This window comes from Dromaius novaehollandiae, chromosome 11, assembly GCF_036370855.1.
Source record: "Dromaius novaehollandiae isolate bDroNov1 chromosome 11, bDroNov1.hap1, whole genome shotgun sequence".
NCBI lineage: Eukaryota > Metazoa > Chordata > Aves > Casuariiformes > Dromaiidae > Dromaius > Dromaius novaehollandiae.
Genome location: NC_088108.1, coordinates 3,276,644 through 3,291,832, shown reverse-complemented (window position 1 = coordinate 3,291,832; position 15,189 = coordinate 3,276,644). Strand labels below are relative to the sequence as shown.

General features: G+C 43.3%; 1 protein-coding gene across 3 annotated transcripts in view; it reads right to left on the bottom strand.

The window, feature by feature from the left end:
• Positions 1 to 615: 615 nt before the first annotated feature.
• The window catches only part of VAMP7 (vesicle associated membrane protein 7), a 24,293-nt gene continuing 9,719 nt past the window's right edge, over positions 616 to 15,189 (bottom strand). For all 3 annotated transcript variants that reach the window (XM_064518052.1, XM_064518053.1, XM_064518054.1), the window contains 6 exons: positions 14,623 to 14,680; positions 13,862 to 13,999; positions 8,668 to 8,758; positions 7,935 to 8,002; positions 5,068 to 5,160; positions 616 to 4,381 (listed from right to left, as the gene is read on the bottom strand). In XM_064518052.1, coding sequence (XP_064374122.1) covers positions 4,313 to 4,381; positions 5,068 to 5,160; positions 7,935 to 8,002; positions 8,668 to 8,758; positions 13,862 to 13,999; positions 14,623 to 14,680 — 517 coding nt within the window. In that variant the 3' untranslated portion in view covers positions 616 to 4,312. The remainder of the gene's footprint in view (positions 4,382 to 5,067; positions 5,161 to 7,934; positions 8,003 to 8,667; positions 8,759 to 13,861; positions 14,000 to 14,622; positions 14,681 to 15,189) is intronic.

Genomic DNA, 15,189 nt, shown 5'->3' with positions numbered 1-15,189 from the left:
ACCTGATGAAAGATACATCTATTTAAGCAAATAAGAATGGAAGCAGCAAGGGTTTCTTTCTTAAAGCAGGACCATTCTCATGTTCCACTTGCTCACTAATTAATATTAGTGTTTTACCATTAGCTTCTCAAGAAATAGCTGTCTACCACTATTTTCCTGGAGTGGAAATAGCTTCCTTCCACCTTTAAGGGTAGTGCCCAGGGTATAATAGCAGCTTGTAGCTACTAAAGCCCAGAGGTGGAAAAATCTGCTTGTAACTCACTAAGCAAGTTCTATATTATGAGAGAGCAAGAAGAAAAGTTCTTGTTATGAGCACTGTTATAGTTAAGACAAAAAGCAGGCAGATGAGACTATTCAGTCTCTGAATACTAGCACTTCCCTTCCACATGCAAGAGAGCCAGATTTAGTGGGGGGAGGCAAATAGGCTTCTAATACCCACTGATAAGGCTTGGCAAGTTTACAGCACTGTCATCTTAAGGCTTTTCCCTTGTGGACACACTTCAGGATTTGTTGTGTTCAATACTTCTCTCTGGTGGAAAAGCTGCTGCCTCATTACCCTGAGCACACATTTACCTTCCCCATGCATAGAAAGATAAATGATTAGTGACACTTCAGTTAGATTTTGCAATTGTTTAAGAAATCATCTCTTGTCTTTATTTTGGTCAGTATGCTGAGAGTAAGAGCGTGCCTGCACTTTAAAGGCAGGGTATTCTTCTGTAGCCTCCTAACATCCAGACAGCTGCTGCTATTTATTTTAACCAGACATTTAATGGTAGGTAAAGAACAAAACTTTGCAGTGATGTAAGATGTTTAGCCAGAATACAATCTTAAGCTATTTAAAGCTCATCAGACATGTAGTAATTTCTAGGAAGAGCTGCAGGATAAATATCTCTAAAGAAAGATGCAGAGTTGGAGATACATGTTTTCAGGTGGACCATAGGCTCATACAGAAGTAAGCAAGAAGGTTAACAAGGGCCTTAATCTGAAGTTAGCTTCTGCTTGAATTCATGGTCAGTATCCTGTTTTATAAAAAAATGTCAAGTACTTTAAGATGGTCATCCCTTTTCTGAAGGGAGCCATCTCTTTGGCTTTTGGTCCACAGATCAGAAGTATGAAGCACAAAAAAACCCACTAATCAGACTACTAAGATGTTAATTCAAATTACAGATCCTTTCATTCTCTAAGCCATTTTCACACCAGGTGGTCAGTCTTTGCATTTTTATACTCTATCAGCTAAAGCCCTAAGAGATACGCCATTAGGATGCATGTTTTCTTTACCTAGATCCAAGATAACAATCAATTCAGCTTGAACTGTTTCTGCAAGTTTAAGAGGAAATCCAACTCCCTCATAGTGATGCATGAGCCTACTCCCAACACCTTATACTACATAAGCACTTAACATTCCTGAGGTAGATGAAAGGCCACCAAACTTTTACAGAGACTCTAGTGCAAGATGGTGAGCTCAGTCAATGCTGCCATAATCACTCTGGCATGGTATGGTATACACCCACAGAAAAAAAGCCAGTGCTCTTCCAAGACAAGACTGGAGGAAAAGGGTATTCATTACTAGGGATTTAGCTCTCTAATGCCACTGAAAGTTTCCTTCAAAACAAAGGGTTCACAGATGTTCACTTGGCTTCCAGTAATAGCAACCTTTACTCAGTGCAGGTTCTTACTGGACTAGGTCACCTGTACTGAGCAGCAGGCATATTGCCACCACTTGTGTTCTTCTGTATTCTTTCCACCCTGACACATACTCTGAGCAAGTGGGCAGCTGTCCCCAGACTGATTCAGCAGCCCTCTTTATAAGGCACTTACAGATGCTATGAATTCATGAAAGGGAAAAGAAAAGATTTTCCCTTCTCAAGAAATTAAGTCATGACAGACTAGCACCTGCATCAAACCTTCAAAAAACAAAACACCACAATTCTTTCATTGCTGATAGATTTGTGGTAATGGTACTTCAGAGCAGACTTTCTACAGGCAATTTCTCCAGAAGCCTTGCTGGGTGATACCAAGCTTGGACCTGCACTGTTACAGAGCCCCACACCCTCAGGGAAAGCAACTGCTTTGGAGCTCTAGCCAAAAGGAGAGTAGTTCCTACTGCTTGTCTCCATCTTGTGCAAAATGAGCTTTCACAAAACTAAGGAAAGCTGCTTTCTCTACAGCAATTTTATTTAAACCAGGTTAACTTTGTTTTACACTAATGCCTCAGTGCATCTTTTAAAAGGAGAGGAAGTCTTTTCTTTAAAAAGTGTTATACATAAGACAAATCATAGAAATGAACACAGCAACATCAGTCCCTAAAACATGCATAATTGCACACTGAGCTGTGGGTGGCTGTACAAGTAACAAGGAGAGCAAGGAAAGCTCTCTTCCACATCCTTTTCCAGATAAGCCATTTCAAGAGGACCAAAATCTTTCTATGAGCTGTACATTGGACTAACAAAATAGAAAGATGCAAGTGACCACAATGCTGATCTGAAGTCACTGATGCTTTCTGCATATCAAGATCTGACTATTCTTTAAATTTTAGCCTAGTAGAAGACAAATCCAAGTAACACCAAGCTCACCTGAGAACTCTTTACCCAGGACCTGCCTGAAAACTCCAAAGTTGGTGTAGCACACACTGAGAAAAGGATGTGGAAGAGCAGCAATTTAATTTCATCGCCCTGCAAGCCCATCTCACACAGCTCAGAGGGCCCACATAAGGAAGGAAGGAACTAAGATGTATAAACACTATGTAAAGTCAGATTACATGGCACCAGCCAAGTGCAAGAGTTTAGCCACTGAATTAAGTCTCCCTTTCCCATACCTGCACAACTTCCACCCACCATTAGAAGCAAGCCACTTCTCTGGGCCAAAAAAAAAGCAGCTCCTTATTAGACCATCTGATGCCTTCATCAGATTTCAGTTGTTTCCATTTCTCCTCTTGAAGAATGAGCCTGTAAGATATAAGACTGAAGTCTGTAAGCCACTCACACCCTCCAGGCAACAACAGCTTCTGATCCAGTCAGCCAGAACTTCAAACCCCCATGCTGCCCTGCTTCCTTGTTGTGCAGCCCTCCTTTCCCAGGGCTGGTAGGACAGATATAAGCTGTTCACAGTCAGCTTTTGACACTAGCAAAAGCAGTCAAAGATTTTGCCCTGTATTCCAACAGCAACATATCATCAGGGGACCCAACCCTACATTTGGTTATTAGCCTTGGAGGATTTTTTTTTTTTTTTTTTTTTTTAAGTATCAGTTACTAGATCCTCTGAAAAAGCCTTTCCTCTTCAGACCAACAGAAAAAAAAGTAACTATGCATCAAATCCAGTGTGCTGTCCCTTCTCTGTACTCAGTTTTTAGCACAAACCTTCAGCATAAAAACATAAGCAGGTGATACCTGACAGCTTATCAAGCCAGATCAATAAACTGGCTCCCAGTTTCATCCCAGCAAGTGATAACATTAGTATTAACTTCAGTCCACCCTCAAAATAAAGAGAAATGACATGTGACAAAGCAGATGCATTATTGCAGCATTAACCATATGCAACCATCTCCTTTACTGTAAGGATTTAGCTACAAATTAAGGGGGGGGATAGCAAGGACGAAGGCCATTCCAAAGTGTTGAGGTGACCTAACACCCTCTCCTACCAACTCCAGAAAGACCTCCAGGAAAAGGGAGATTTCATACAGAAGCAGCACTTACATCTTACAGTGCACAGACCTCTACCCCAGGCCTTTTTGTTACTACCAATACTGCACTGGCACCTTCGAGCTGTTGAACACTACAGAAGGGCTACATGCTTCCATATACAGCCAGGTATGCAGAGAGTCACTTGGATCTCTTATTTGTAAGAAACAGAAATCCACTCACATCCCATTTCTTCCCTCCCCCATTAGTTTGGCTCAGCCCACCCTGAACTACTCTCCAAGACAATCCTGGGGGTAGGACAGCTGCTAGCAATACTGTTGTCCACTTAACACATTCACATGGAAGTGCAAAGCTGCATGTACATATGGGCAAACATGCACACACGCTTCAGAGCTGGCTGTACCGCCCACCCAGCTGAGAAGGTTGTAGTTGGGACAGAAGAACAAAGAATTCCTTCAAGTAATTTAAAACAGCCCATTCTTGAGGTTACAGCTGCACAGAAGCAGGGACCAGTTGGGCCTGTTTGGGTTGGTAAGGCAAAAAAAGTCTGAAGTCCAGGAGGGATGGAAGAATGAAAAGGTGTCAGTAGTGAAAGATTAAGAGTTATTCTGTAGGTTGATTCTTCAGACTCCTGTGATTCTCATCTTCAACTGACCAGCACCACTCTCCTCCAGTTACTTCTGCACACAGCTTGGCCATGCAAGCCCACCACAGGCAGCTGATACAATAATATAGATGATTACCTGGAGAAAGAAAACAGTTGACTTCAGTAGAGATTTATACCTCGATTAATCAACTGCTGATTTAGTCTGGCAATCAAGACACAGGTTTGGAAACCCCAGGCTATCAACACCTTAAATAGCTCATTGAATGCCCTACAGCACAGCATACCAGTGCCTCTTCCTCCACATCCCTGCAGGAACACAGGGATGAGAACTGTCCTCTAGCAAAACAGGAGGGCCCAGTAGTGACAAAGTACTTTACACATACCTAACTTGCAGTTACACTTCAGCACCTCAAGATGCTTTTGCTGTTTGCATTTATTCCAGGTTGGAGGCACACCATCACATGAAAAAGCTACTTCCAAGCTAAGTAACAAGATACCAATAGGACTAAGGCCTAAAAGCCATTACAGACAGAATAGCCATGAACCCAGTGTCATCACTTCTATTGGAGTCAGCAAGGCAGCTGTGTCTGATAGGTGCTTAGAGGCTAGGCAGAGTTTTCTGGAATGCTCTTCCTATTGCCTTAACACAAAAAGCTGCCTGGCACAGTGACCCTGTCTCCTCACAAAGCCATCAATACTTGTTTTGGAGCCAAGACTGATCCAGGGTTAGAGCTGACTGGGCTCAGATCTAAAGACAGTAATGCTATTAGCATTTTCAGATATTTAAGCCTTAAGAGGTAAGTTACTGTACGCCATACTTACAATTGATACAATGATGATTATGATGGTAAGCTTGAGGTTCTTCATACACATGGCTCTAGCAAGGTTCCTGCTGGTAGTTTTGAAGGTGACTGACTACAAGAAAAGGTAAAACAACTATTTAGTCCCTGAATCCTTTGCAGAGGAAGCTGCATCGCAGGAAGCTGGATGAAGAACATACTCTTTGCCAGTCTCTACCTCCCCAGTAGCCTAGACAGCCAGTGTCACTAACAAGTGCATCACTTCACCCAGTCAACTCAGCATTTGGATCCCATTTTCTTTGAATAATAACATGCTCACCTGCTACAGTTCTCTCCTCCAGAGAGATTAACTCCTGCAGCTACAGTAATATAAAACCAAACAGGCATTTCCTATGCTATTTTAGGGGCGAGATACAGATAAGGCATCCTCACAAGGATTAGTCTACCTCAAGGTACCTCTGGCTACTCATTTAACTTGCAAACTTTAGGAAATCAAAGTATTTGGTAGTGTTTAGGGAATTACTGATCCAACAACCAATGAAGAAAGCATTACATACAACTTTATTACTATAAATATACCTGCCAGGATGAGGCAACTCATTTTTCTACTTTCTGACAACAGTTCCATTGGGGGTTAAATGACAAGCCCTTTAATACCAGAATTTGTCTTCAGTATTTGGGCTTGCTGTACTTCATGGTAAGCTTGTGCTCATCCTGTTCCAAAAAAGTCTCTCTGTATCCTGTAATTCCACCCATTCAAAACAAGCTTTGGTCACCAAATGACATCAAACATCCACCAGGCTCCTAAGTATTAGTGCAACTATTTTCCACATGCTTTCCCTGAACAGCTCATGCAGTGAGGTATCTGCCCAGAGAAAGGCTGCAAAATCCAGGCCAAGCCAACTCAGCAGCACACTCTGCTGGTTACTTCCGAGTTTCATGGCATATTCTCTACCACCCCTCCAGACTTCTTTGGATAAGGCTACCCTAAAGAACTGCATCACTATGAATTACATTTTTGATTTAAAGCAGACTCTCATGCTCAGTCTGTTTCTAAACTTTGGAAGCATTTCTCTTGCTCAGCTGTGCAGTTTTCTATGTGCGGGAGCAGATTGCTGGATACCTGCATTCAGCTATCCTAGTTCAGACAACATAACAGCATACAACATTTCAGTCCAGACTCTTCCATCCTAGTTCCTCCAGATGACAAGACTACTTCAAGCAAAGTTAACACCAACATCTTTAGTCCTCTCTCCCAAAAGGAAGTCCTTGCCATTGTCCCTGGGAGGATCTAATTGCCTTGTTAATTTAGAGTAATTATATGGTAGAAGCTTGCACAGGTGACAATAGGAAACAGCTACACTGCTCTCTCAGGGCTGATGGTCAAAGCTGCATCTCCTAGGATGCTCTCACCATCAGGTGATAAAAATTCAGACAAGCAGCACATTTTCTGCATGGTTTCCAAAAAACAAACATTCCTTGGGACAGCACATACATGGCTTCAGCTGAAAGGCTTCCAGGTGCCTTTTTTCCCCCCCTAAGAAATTAGTCTGATATTAGACTATGTGCCACCACCTGAGAAAGTGCTAAAAATGGCCTAACATGCTTGGTTTACAAGGTTTCACATCACCTGGATAACAGCAAAGGTAGCAGGAAAGAGGTGGCACCTCTTTCAGCTCCATTTTGGCAGAGAAACAAGTGGGCCTGTTCAGATTAACCTCCCCCTCCTGCCCTAAAAGGTGTAGGCACACGCTTCAGGAAAAAGCCTCTGGAACCCAGGTGAGCAGACTTGTCTACCTGGGGACTTGTTTAAAAACCTGATAGCTGGAGGACAGTATTCCCTACTGAGTAGTTGCAGGCATTTCTACTACATATCTCAAGCATGAATGCTTTTTGCCAGCTCAAAGATGCTTAGATCTCCACAAGCCCCACGGAAGGCATACAGGCAGTCTACTGGGTTCAAGATTGCCTTCTGAGGGCCAAGTGCCAAAGGAATTAGGCACCAAGCCAGCATTCTGCAAAGGAAGGTGCTTAGTCAGTTCTAGGGGTTCAAAAGGAAAAGGTAAAAAGAAGATTCCAGAGTATAGGCCACTTAACTGGACAGCATATACAAGACTCAATTTACATCTTAATTAAAAACAAATTTTGTCTTTTGTCTGTTACAAAAAAGGCTGATTTGTTCCACCTGGACTCCCTAGGTCCTGGAGCTTCATGGAGTATTTTTTATCACCTGCACTTTCTCCTCTTGATTAAGAGAGCAACTCTGCAGGTTAAAAGGTTTCCAGTTCATCTGTGTCAAGCTGACTTCAGAATAGGCTGAGAAAAATTTTAGTTATGTTCCTTGGCTTCCTGTAGTTCCAGATAAAGAATGAGGTTTTCCCTTTACTATGCCACAAAAAAAAAAAAAAAAAAAAAGAAACCCAAACACAAAAACAAGAAACACCACAGTTTCTGCAGGCAGTGTGGTAGCCCATACATTGGCTGTAGCAAACAGGAGCCACTTGAAGGAGGTTTTTAACAGGATGAGTAGCAGACAGCCAGCTGAGCTGGTCCTTAGGAACAAAGCATTTTGCCAGCTGTGCATCTCAGTATTTAGCAGCCATTCACAAGTCACACCAGCACTGGTAGGATAGGAAGATGTATGGGATACCTTATTTCTTCATTCTGTTAAGATGCTGCAAGACTAAGGTGCAGCTTGTTAAAACACCTGCATGAAAGGGGCAATAAGACAGGACTTGTTTGACACAGGGCAGTATTACCTTTAGATCTAAGTGCTGCAGTGTCTGCTCTGTTTATAAGCTGCTCTACAGCCTTGTCTTGGCATCCACTGCTCACCAATAAACATAACTGATGCAGTACTACTATTTCTAAGCTCTTCCCCCAACTTACCGAATCCACAAGATTCTCTGTTTTATCAATCAGCAACTCCAGCTTCTCTCCTCTCTGTGCCACTAGGTCTGGAAAAAGAAGAATCCAAATCAGTAGGCAGAATCCCAGTGCAAAGAGCTGCTTCCAATACCCAAGTCCAACTGTAATCCAGGAGCTCTTGGCAATAGCTTTTGTTACCTAGACATAAAGCAGTCCTCAGCCCCTCAGAGTTTACCAGGCAGCAGCACTTCAGGAACAGTCTCATGTCACCCAGGCCACACTTTGGTCAAAACTGAGTGGGATTTTTCCCAATTCCATACCTAGCCCTCTGTTTCAGGTGATCAGACTTGTCCAAACCTGAATTAAGGAGTCACATCTGACAAAGTGAGTTACCAAGTAGCATTCTCCTCACAGCAGTTCTCACCCTGCAGGAAGGCCAAAGTGGCAGAGACCGGGTGTGAAGCATGCTGCATCCTATCACAGGCTGGGGAAGTTCACAAGTGTTGCTCCTCACCCTTGTGTGCCACCCTCAACTAAATTCAACACAAGTAGCAGTTTGCAAACTCTGAGCTCTTTCATGTCAACCACGACACATTTACAAGTCAGAAACCCCCCAGCCCCTTTTTTTCTTTTAGTTTATTGCATGAAGACAACAGGCCAGACTCATCGGCTGTACTCTCGGTCACTCTCACTGCAGGACTGCCACCCCAGGCCTGAAGGAACACTGCATGCAAGACAAAGGGAAGCCAAATACCTATGTTTCGAACCATGATTCCTTTAAGTTCATCAACTTGGGCTTGCGTCTCTGCCACCTGGTCAGTACCCTTGCTCTCTGAATGGTATTTCTGTAACAAACAAATAGTCAGTGAAAGCAGGGGTCCCTGGCATAGAAGGACCGTAAGAGGACAAAAAGGGGAACTCCTGGTCACTACAGAGGGGCACAGAGGACACAAGTTTGAGATTGCAAAGTACTTGAGGCATTTAGAAGTGGGTAGGAGACCCAGAAGCGAGTTCCAGGTCACTTGCTGGTCACATGCCCATCTGCTCCTGCAGTGCAGGAACTGCACATTAGCCACGTGCCTGCAACTTCCAGAGCACCCAGAACTAACAGTCACTTTTTAAAGTTTAAGCAATCAGCAGCACTGCACAGCAAAGAAGGACAGTTAAGACGATTTGTTGGATGTGGTTCACCAAATCCCTGGGCTACAATCGCTCCTATTCTCACACATCACTGTTGCCTTCGTAAAAGTTAAGAGCTTTTCACAATCTTCTTGGCTAAAAGATGTCAAAAGAGCCCCACAATTTTACAACCAAGACAGTACACAAGTATCTCTACTACAGGAATGTTAGAGGGAGCCTTGGCAGAGACAGGAAGGGCCCATGAACTGGAAACACCACACCAAGCAATGTCTGAGACAGTCAGAGTCAGACTGATGTGTACTAGACCAGTCTAGGAAGACATACCTAGACTAGACCCACCTGGAAGGAAAGAGCCTTCCTGCTACAGCCTGTACTTGAACAGCTTTGCTGACAATGCAATCCCTCTGGTATTACAGCAAGTGGAAAAAACAGTAGATACCCCAGTGATGTGATTTGCTCAATTCCTGTATGAATCAAGCTCATCTGCCTGCTCATCAGATACCTACGTTACAACCCACTCCATTCTGTGGTCTCACAGAAGAAAACTAAGCACAGATGTTACTGTGACTCCTCTCCCTTAGTTCTCTTCCCGTCAGAGAAGAGAAGGTGTTCAAAGACTGTTTTTCCTGTTACCAGGGCAGCAAATGAATCCCAGGCAGTTACATGGTTGGTAAGTAGGAGAATTGCTAGCCAACATTCCCAGGTTAAGAGTCTCACAATCAGCTACAGAATCAAAGGAAGCAAACTGAGATGAAGCCAGTACTGGATAACTAAGTTCTATTAGTACAGGACTGATTTTAAGTTATTGCTCAACATAGGTCCTTTCCAGTCAAGCACTGCTAGTCACTGCTCCTACTGCCTTGCTCCCTTTAAGTGGCCTCCATCCACAGATCTAGGTCACCATAGCAGAACTCAAAGTTAAGCTTTTGCCTTGCTCTGCACTTGTAGCCATCACATTCACATCTGGTGGGGAGACCTTCATGGAACATCTGTATTTTAATACTAGTCAAAAGAGACTTGGTGAGAGCAGAGGCCAGGACTAGATTAAGAGTTTGTACCTCACAACCACTCAAGTGGCTACTTACACCACATTTTTTTTCCTGAATAAGTGTTCAGTTTGCATCCATTTCTGACAACATGAAATATGAGCATGTAGATGCTGTTAGAGCAGTAGAGACTCGAGTCATAATAGTTATGGCACTGAAAGCAACAGCTCCTTTGAACCTTGTCCTCAGTGTGTGGTTTTTTTTTTTTTTTTTTTTTTTTTTTTTAAAGTTTCAGAACCAGCATGTTATCAAAGCTGGTCATTAATATTATTGGAAATGCACTCCCCCCCCCACCTTTTTCAGTATTATTTGTGATACACTTGAGTAGCAGCATGATCTCAGAACTGCTATATGATCTCCTCCTCCATGCTCACTGTCACACTAGTTAAACTCCTTGAGTTACAGGAATTATCTAGATAAGTCCCGTTCTTGCACTACATGAGATGTCTGATCAGTAGGGCTCTAATCTCGGCAAGTTTTAAAGCCATTTCAGAGAACAGCTTTCTGTCATTGCTTGACTTCAGTTGATGCCTGGATTTCTATCAATATGCTAGGGCCAAGGTAGCCAGCTCTACTCAGAGTGCTTTAAGAAATGGAAAGACTGGGGATTTTTAGCAGAATATCACACCATGGCTCTGAAGACTGCCTGGCTGCTCTGATAAGGCAATTTGTTAAGCTTACTCCAGCCACTGAATTGCTCACATTTTGGTAAGTCATCACTTCATATAGTTTCAGTTTCTACATATCAAAGACTGGCGGAGACAGAAAAGACTCAGCCCTATCACAGATAGGGAGCTAGTCTAATTTATTATGCACAATCCATTGGGCCCTTCTGAACCCACACTGGCATTGCTATTCATTGCTCCGTCTGCTGCATAAGCCAAGGAATAGTCTCTGTGGTGACCTATGTGCAACTCTGCGCTCCGAGTCACCTCCACTAGTCACCATTTCCTCTTGCAATCAGCTGACTGAACCGAGACCAACAGCCCCTTTGACTGACGCTAATACACATGTCAGGCAGAAACAGTGCAAATGCAAGTCCTCCCTCCTCTTCCCCCAATTCCCCTCCTGTCCCCAGCTCCTGGCTTCACCCTACACCTCAAAATACAATTACTGCTGGAGAGTGTTATAAAGGTGGCCCAGTTTCCTCACTTAACAGGAAGGAGCATGCATGCTCATGGTCACCAGCAGCAGAGGACCTCTCAGCCCACACCTGGAATATCAAACCTGTCATTTTTAGTAGACCAGGTAGAAAGCCAAGCCATTTGTGAAGAGCGGTAACAGCACTAACACGCTCACCAGCCACAGTGGAGCAAATTAAGAATGAGCTGCATCATGCATACAGCTCAGGTTGTAGCTGCCTCAAATGCAGCCTGTGTAAAAGCCCCCAAAGCCAATATTCCAAGGCCATCTTACATTTAATTTAAAGGTGATCTCAAAAAATTTAATTTCATAATTACCTGAGCAACATTAAGTATGGAATCAATGAAGGACTCCAAGAATAGAACTCAAATTTTAAACAGAAAATTCAAAACACTTTCCTGGAGACTATGCAGCCTCTAGATTTTGTGCAGCAATGAGGCTATCAATCATGAGCCACAGGGCAGTTATTTATTCCTCTATTTTCTATCCAACTTCATTTAATTTGACATTACATCTAGCCTATCCTTTTCCACAGGCCTGTTTTCCTTACAGGTACTGGGATTGTACCACAGCAGTCCAAGTGCCAAGGAGAAATGCAAACCGCAACATTCCCACTACATTAAGAGCTTGTATTTAAATAGCAGTCCAATCCCACTGCTGGAGCAATTGCTCTCTGCCTTTCCTCCTACTCTCCCTCCACAAAAATCCTCACTGAAACAAGGCAGCATGTTGTCTGCAGACTCCTGAGCATACTCAGGTCACACATCAAGCCAACAGTGCATTAATGACAATGCCTGAAATACATCTCACCTCACTCTGTGGAGGGCAAAAGCAAAGGCTATGCTGCACATTGACATACTTCAGAAGCTACACCCATCTGTATTCTTGCATTGCTGTGAATACAATACATAGAGCAATACAACTCAATTTTAAATTTCTCCTGCCTGGTAGCTGTGGGCTTTGTCATATCTCAAACATAAGCAGTGAGCAAAGCAGTTTTGTGGAAGTGTGATGCTAGCATCAGGACTGTAGCAGATTCCTGTGGTAAACAAAGTCAGCATGCAGCGCCTCAGCACTTCAAGTCTGATATTGATTCCAGCCCAGCCCACCTTCTCCTTCAGTAATCCAAGAAGGGATTCAGACTAGCTAAAGTGTCCTAAAACCTGGAAATTTCTTAAAAAGGAGATCTGCAGTATCCTGAATGTGCCATAATGATGACACTCAGAACACAGCTTTAGTTGAGCTATCAACAGTCCACTAATGTCAGACAGCACAAGTCTGATCACATCAGGACAGCAGATCCACTCCGTCCCACCTTCTGGAAGCTAACACACCACATCGCCAATGGGAACCTTGGACAGGCTGCTCCCTTCTGCCACCACAGAAGATGGCTGCTTGCTACAACTCAGCCAGAACATCAGCCTGGCCCTGCACCAGCTCACTACTACAGCAATGTGCAAGAAGATACCTCATACTACTCACAGCTCCCTGTCTGACTAGCTTTTTCTCACTGTAATTGTGCTTAGAGCTTTCCAGTGGACCAAGACAACCATTTGTCCCACAGCTCTTTACATGCTAGTGTTTGGTGCCTGCACAGACCCCAATGACATGGGCTTCATCTTGCTTCCAGAATGCAATCACACTGGTGGAGCAGCCATCTCATTCTTGCAAAGATTAGTCTCAGAATCCAGCATCACCTTAAACATCAATACAGCCTCCACCAAAAAACATTAGTCAACAGTGAAACAGATATATTTTGGGGGTTGGGCAGGTGCAGGTCAAATCCCAACTCTGATAGTATGGCACAACTGACAACTCATTTATCCTCCTGTCTGATCTCTTATCTTGGGAATGGAAATACTCAGAGCCTGTGCAAGATGCTGGGGAGTCTATCATGGTTCTGTATACAGTACCTGCCTGTAACTTAATCCCAGTTTTCTTCCGTCCTGAACAGTAAGCCATACCACAAGCACATTCTCTATCACACTCCAGTTTGCCACTGAAATTACTATGAAGCAACAGGGAAAAAGGGAAAGCAGCAGCAAGAGGCAGTTTGTGATTACTAAATACTCAAGTCTTAAGTTTAGTTTGACAGAAGTAATGCTATACTTTTGTCTGGCTCTTCATGACAATCATGTTAAATTGGACTGGGCAGTCAACCTGGAACTAGATTTGAGACTTCAAATGTTACCTTTAAGATCTAATCTCAATTGAAAGGGGGCAAGACACCAGTCTGAAGGAGGGTGAAGCCAGCATTAAATTCCCTCAAGAGGTAAGCAAGTTCAGCTGTTCCACAAGCAGAGATTCCAGAAGCACAAGGAATCTAGCTTGTTACACAGACAGAGCACACACCATTACTGATGCAGAAGTTCACAGTACGTCTTTGCAGCTACCTGGTTTGAACAGGGAATGCATTCACTATTAATCCCAAACTCTTTTTTAACACTGAAGCTGTGAAGTGGCTCAGCTATAGGCAAAGTTTGGGGGAAAGCCACCAGCTCCCCCTGCCTTATACCTAGACTCAGCTTGGCACTTCCGTTCCAAGTGAGGAAATACAAGCACACTTTATGGGGAGAAGTTTGGGTTGTTAGAGAAACCTTGTTTTACAACAAGTCTCACCAGTTGTGCAGCTAAGACACTCGAGAATTCGCTGTTCATAGCGTATGGAAGGGCTGTCTGTGCTCTTGAGCCATATGTGGTCTGAAACCTCTTCTTTATTTCATTCAGGAAGTTGAAGGCTCTAGATCGTTCAAAGTCCTGGAAGGGAGAGAGCACATTCACACCAGACGTTGCTGCAGTTAGCTACAGCTATGTCAAGTCACAGGGCTATTAGATAATGAAATGTACAGAGTATGTAGCCAATTTTAGAGAAACCGATTATCAACTCTCAACAGGCATGCTGTGCATGATGCCAAGACTGAACTGCTTATCTTGTGGTTTTAATGGCAAACAGATTTTAATCCCAGCTTCCTGGACATTCATTGGCAGCAGACATTAATGGAGTATACTCTGTACTAACCCTATGCCTCTCCAGGGAGGAAGAAGTTTTTCCTTCAGCATTTCCAGAATTGAGGAGCATTGCACATATTCTACTGATGATTAAAGACTAATCACTACATCTAGATTTTACTGTACTGGGACTGCTGGGAGACTATGGCAAAATAAGAGCTTAACCTCAAAGCTAACTATTCAAAAGCATTTGAGTTTCAGGCTTAGAACTCTGCAGGTGTGTTCTTGTTCATATCAGTTACATGCAGTAGCTCCAATGGAAAAAATGAATCTCAGATTGGCACCCATTGATTTTCACTGACATGCAGATACCAAAAAGCTAACACTTGCAGAGAGCCTCTGTGTGCAAGAGCTGTAACCGAAATACTTACATCATCTGTGATGCAGAGGTATATAATCCTGTCTTGGCAAATGTAATGAAACAGGTAACTGCAAAGAGAGAGGACAAGTCATTTGGAGCTGCCATGGGACAAATCTTGTAAAAGGCACTAGTGTCTGTGGGGCCTTAAAGGCTAAAAAGTAGAGGACCAGATTCCAGTTACCCTACAGGAAATCATGTAGATGCCATGAGTGATGCCCAGCCATCTTTGTTCAGATGCACCTGGATTCCTGAGAGCTATATTGAAAAAAGAGACCACCTACATGTTAAAGGATCACTGGCCTCAAGCCATTCACAGCATTCCAGATTCAGCAATAGCTTTGTGGGACATGAATTCCAAGTTGACTTCAGTTCCACACTCTACCAGCTACGTATTTGCAGAAACAAAACCTTGATGGGATTCCAGGGATAACATTCATGCCTGCTCCTAGCCAATAGGTATACAAGCACCCATACACTAGTCAACATGCAACACTATCTGCAGCTGCCAGGAGTGACAACATTAATACTTTGATGAACCTTGTTCATGCAGTAACTTGCTTCTTAAGCCTTGTTTGTA